Source organism: Phoca vitulina, unplaced genomic scaffold (genome assembly GCF_004348235.1).
Source record: "Phoca vitulina isolate PV1807 unplaced genomic scaffold, GSC_HSeal_1.0 scaffold20, whole genome shotgun sequence".
Taxonomy (NCBI): domain Eukaryota; kingdom Metazoa; phylum Chordata; class Mammalia; order Carnivora; family Phocidae; genus Phoca; species Phoca vitulina.
Window position 1 is genome coordinate 1,618,611 of NW_022589723.1, and position 5,725 is coordinate 1,624,335.

Here is a 5,725-nt window from a genome sequence, read left to right on the forward strand (position 1 = left end):
CCCTCTCAATCAATCATTTACATGAGAATCCCATCTCAGACTTTGCTTTGTGGAAAGCTATCTTAGGCTTTTAGCTTCTTTTAAAAGGCATAATGGAATGAATATTTTGCCAAGATTTGTCTTCCCAATTATATTTTTCACTTTCAGATATAAATGCTCATTTTCAATGAAATTTAACTTTCAATGAAATAGAATTTCAACTGAATTCTAAAAATTAAGTACCTTTTCCCATGCCACTAACTGACAATCTATCCTTCTCTCTAGATTATTTTAGAGGACGTACTGAATAAAATGGATAAAGGAAATTTGTCTATAGTGTCAGAATTTGTGCTTCTGGGACTTTGCCACTCATGGAATATGCAGGTCTTATTCTTAATATTTTTTATACTTTACCTGATTATTATATCTGGAAATATTGTCATTATGATCCTAATCATCACCGACTACCGTCTTCATTCCCCCATGTACTTCTTGTTGGCCAACCTGTCCTTTGTTGATATGTGGCTTTCTTCAGTCACCACTCCGAAGATGATCACAGACTTTCTCAGGGAGAACAAGACTATTTCCTTTGGAGGGTGTATGTGCCAGATCCTCTATGTACATTGCATTGGAGGGGGTGAGATGGTGCTATTAGTGGTAATGGCCTATGACCGCTTTGTAGCCATTTGCAAGCCACTGCACTATTCGACCATTATGAGCCTGCAAAAATGCACTGGGCTGGTGGTGACTTCCTGGACCATTGGCTTTGTGCATGCCATGAGTCAAATGGCTGTGATCGTGCAATTGCCCTTCTGTGGCCCCAGGGAAATTGACAGCTTCTTCTGTGACATACCACTGGTAATCAAGCTTGCCTGCATAGATTCCTACAATTTGGGAATATTAATGAATGCTGACAGTGGGGTTCTGGCCATGACCTGCTTTATTCTGTTGTTGATATCCTATACATATATTCTTCTTACTATCTGCCAAAGCTCTAAAACTGGTGCATCCAAGGCACTATCTACCTGTACTGCCCACATCACAGTGGTGGTGCTTTTCTTCGGGCCTTGCATCTTCATCTATGTGTGGCCACTCAGCATCACCTGGGTGGACAAATTTCTTGCTGTGTTTTACTCTGTTATTACACCTCTCCTAAATCCAGCCATTTATACCCTGAGAAATAAAGAGATAAAAGATGCCATGAAAAGATTCAGACTCTACTACATGCATTCCAAGGGAAATATTTAATGCCCAGAAACCTTACTGTAAGCACTTCAAACTGGTAATATATTGACCTTGTAAAATAGGTTGAAAATTCTAGGCATTCAGTTTATTTCTACATGTTATGGCTGTCTCCAAGTGTAGGAATAGGGTTAATATAATTCAAGAAATCATATTTACTCAACCAGTAGAACACCACAAAATATATCCCTAAAACCCAAACATTAATCATCCTTCTTTCTGAATTATCTAATCATCAGTCTTCCTGCGCCTTTAACTATGTTAAATGAGAACCTAAAATTCATTGCACAAAGCCATCCACCCATCCTGATGGACAGTATCCTAATAAACTTTCTCCTAACTTCATTTGGAAAGTAGTCCTATAACATTGAATCCTTCCCTCAAACCTTTCACCTAACCTCTTGTTAAGAGGCAACTGATTATTTTTTTCTTTAACTTAGCTTCCTACTCAAATACTAATAGGAAGGCGTGGGAGAAAAAAATAGAGATAATGCAGTAACAGTGGAAAATACATAGGGAATAGGAGTGAATGACATTCTGTGTTTCATTTCCATTAACTCAATACACATAAAAAATGATAAAACCTAATGATATTTCCCTTGGTTATCTCAGTCTCAAGGACTAATACTTATTATGCCTCACACTATTATTAACCATTTGTGTGAAAGGCCTGAAATGTAAGCTCCTCAAGGGCAAGAGCCATGCCTTTACCTGATTAATTCTTGAAACGGCAGTACCTAATACACTGGTTAATATATAGTAAACAATAAATATATTTTAATGAACATATAAAGGACAATTTTTCCATTCAAAACCCATAACATGTATTGATCAGGCTAACAGAAGTGCAGTCTTTGTCATTCAAAAAATTCCTAGGTTTCAACTTACAACTAAAATTTACTTTCTTTCTTGCAGAATTACAAATTAAGTGGATTGAAATTCACTTGCAAGAATCAACAATAAGAGTCATAAAATAAATATTTGACACACAGAATTCTCGTAATATGGAAACAAAATACAACAAAATCACAATAAAAATAATGCATTTATCCTTGAATGCCTACTCTACGCCCTTATGTTATATGCATTAATTTAAATGTTTTTATTATTTCCAATGTATGACTAAGAAAATGAGACTAGGAAATGTAAATTAAAGTTCCCCAACAGGTGAGGGAGGAGCAAGATGGCAGAGGAGTAGGAGACCTAAATTTCGACTGGTCCCAGGAATTCAGATAGATAAGGATCAAACCATTCTGAACACCTACGAACTCAACAGGAGATTGAAGAAAACAATAGCAGAAACACTCTGAACAGAAAAGCGACGACATTCTGGAAGGTAGGACATGTGGAGAAGTGAATCCGAGGTGATATTGGGGAGGATAGGAGGCAGGGGAGGGGGCCTCCATCAGGCGCTACTGGCAAGTGATAGAGCAGCAGAGCACAAAATCGTAACTTTCAGAAGTCTGCTCCACTAAGGGACGTCGCTCCAGTGGCTAAGTGGGGGGTGGAACCCTCGCTGGGACAGTGTGGTCTCAGGACCCTCAGGGTCACAGAAAGACCGGGGGTGACTGAGTGCAGCAGAGCTCCCAGGTATTGGAGCGGGGAAGCCAGCTGCAGAGATGTTGCTGAGGAGTGGGCTCTCAGGTCAGGGTTGCCATAAACCGTGATCCACGGCACAGTTGGGCCACTGCTCCTCCAGCAGGGACCCAACAAGCGGCAGATCCAGGAGACTCCCCTTCCTCCCCCGGGAGGAGCAGCGCGGGAGTGCACCACAGGGATCTGTTGGGTTTGGAGACTCCACACGGGGTCGTGGGCCAGAGATAGAAACGCTTGGTCACAGGCCGGGTGAGCACAGAGCACAGTGCACAGTGAGGCCAGAGTCGGGGAAGACGGGAGTGATTGACTACTTTTCGCTGGGGGCGCACTGAGGAGTGGAAACACCGAGTTCTCGGCTCCTCCGGGGCGGAGACTGGGAGGCCACCATTTTCACTCTCGTCCTCCAAAGCTGTACAGAAAGCTTGCAGGGAACAAAAGCTCCTAAGAGCAAACCCGAGCAGATTACTTAGCCCGGACCCGGCAAGGGCGGGGCAATTCCGCCTCCGGCAAAGACATTTTAGAACCACGGCAACAGGCCCCTCCCCCAGAAGATCAGCAAGAACAGCCAGCCAAGACCAAGTTTACGAATCAATGAGAACGGCAGAACTCCAGCGCTAGGGGAATACTGCACATACAATTCATGGCTTTTTTCCCATGATTCTTTAGTCTTTCAAAGTTAAATTTTTTAATTTTCTTTTTTTTTTTTGGAAATTTTTTTTTTCCCTTTTTCAACCAACATCTTATCAATCCCTTTTTTAAAAAATCTTTTTCTATTTTTCATTTTTAGAGTCATATTCTATCCCTTCACAGTAGTTAACCTTATTTTTAGTGTGTGTGTGTATATATATATATATATATATATATATATATGTTGTTCTCTCTTTAAAATTTTGGGATACAGTTTCTGTTTCTTTCTTTCTTTCTTTCCCTTTCTTTTTCCCCCGGTTTCAGGTCTCTTCTCATTGTTTAGTGTATATTTTTCTGGGGTCATTGTTACCCTGTTAGCATTTTGTTCTCTCATTCATTTATTCTCCTCTGGACAAAATGACAAGATTGAAAAAACACCTAAAAAAAAAAAAGAACAAGAGGCAGTACTGACTGCCAGGGACCTAATCAATACGGACATTAGTAAGATGTCAGAACTAGAGTTCAGAAATGATGATTTTAAAGATACTAGTTGGGCTTGAAAAAAGCATGGAAGATATTAGAGAAACCCTTTCTGGGGAAATAAAAGAACTAACATCTAACCAAGTCGAAATCAAAAAGGCTATTAATGAGGTGCAATCAAAAATGGAGGCTCTAACTGCTAGGATAAATGAGGCAGAAGAGAGAATTAGTGATACAGAAGACCAAATGATGGAAAATAAAGAAGCTGAGAAAAAGAGAGATAAACAAGTACTGGATCACGAGGGCAGAATTTGAGAGATAAGTGATATCGTAAGATGAAACAATGTTAGAATAATTGGGATCCCAGAAGAAGAAAAAAGAGAGAGAGGGAGAAGCAGACCTCCCGCGGAGCAGGGAGCCTGATGCGGGGCTCGATCCCAGGACCCTGGGATCATGACCCAAGCCGAAGGCATACCCTTAATGACTGAGCCACCCAGGCGCCCACCACTGTATGTTTTAAGCAATTTTTTTTCTGCCCAGAATACTGAGAATCTTTTTCCTCTGTCTGTCCTTATAAGATAAACCTGAGTGTTAAGTATGATTTTTATGGATTTCCTAATATTGCAAAAGTAGAAGGGTTTAAGAATGAAAAATACAACTTAGATTTCCTTGCAATATAATTTGCCACAACAAAATCCAAGATCTACATGCTCTCATCTCAAACTTTTTAGTCACTTTCTTCCATGCTATCCAAGCTTAGTATTTACGTATTTATCAGATAGGCAAATTCTCCTTAATTCTCACTGGTTTCTATTAGAATCAGCTTCACAGACATTAATCTAGAGGACTTGCAGTTATGCATACTCCCTAGTCAAACTCAAATGGCTGTCAGTCTTAATTTCCATTTAATAAAAATATTGTCTACTCTGGTGGAAGCATTTCTTCCTTAAGCACCAAGACCTCCAACACAGTAGAGCTCAGAGTGATGCAGACGAGAAGGAAAAAAAATTTTTTGAAGATTTTATTTATTTATTTATTTGACAGAGAGAGAGAGAGAGACAGAGAGGGAGGGAGCACAAGTGGGGGGGAGCGGCAGGCAGAGGGACAGGGAGAAGCGGGCTCCCTTGCTGAGCAGGGAGCCCAACATGGAGCTCGATCCCAGGACCCCCGGATCATGACCTGAGCCGAAGGTAGACACTTAACTGACTAAGCCACTCCGGCGCCCCAAGAAGCAAAAATTTTTGAGTGAGTTGTTATGTGTAACAGTGAGAGGATCCACTACCATTTCTACACCTTGATTCCCAAATTCAGAGAAGGAAGATCTCATCTTCCAAAAGAGCCATAAATTCTTCAGTATACCATTCTACCATTCTATTAGAACATTTGTTTGTGAGTGAACAAGTGTTAATATCAGTGTATTCCATGGTCATGAGATCACTGCAGCACTTATTGAGCTGTAAAATAAATTCCTTGATCAGATGTAATGTTATACAGAATACCACCATTGTGATAAAAGCATTTTTTAAATCCATGGATGGTAGTGCAGCCTATGATATTTAGTTAGGAAAAAACTGCATACCTTATTTCAGTAAGGTCAGAATTCTACTTCTTCCACAATGGAAATGTCTCAATACAATTTTTTTAAAGAATTTATTTATTTGACACACACAGAGCAAGACAGAGCACAAGCAGGGGGAGCAGCAGAGGGAGACAGAGAAGCAGGCTCCCCACTGAGCAAGAAGCCCAATGCGGGACTCGATCCCAGGACCCTGGGATCATGACCTGAGCCAAAGGCAGACAC

The 5,725-nt window shown here is 40.6% G+C and overlaps 1 protein-coding gene across 1 annotated transcript; it reads left to right on the forward strand.

The window, feature by feature from the left end:
• The first annotated feature begins 288 nt into the window (after window positions 1–288).
• LOC116640632 (olfactory receptor 4K14-like) lies at window positions 289–1,227 on the forward strand. Its single transcript, XM_032417765.1, has one exon. It carries the CDS (start codon window positions 292–294, stop codon window positions 1,225–1,227), a length of 936 nt encoding a protein of 311 aa, XP_032273656.1. The 5' UTR covers window positions 289–291.
• Window positions 1,228–5,725: the final 4,498 nt, after the last annotated feature.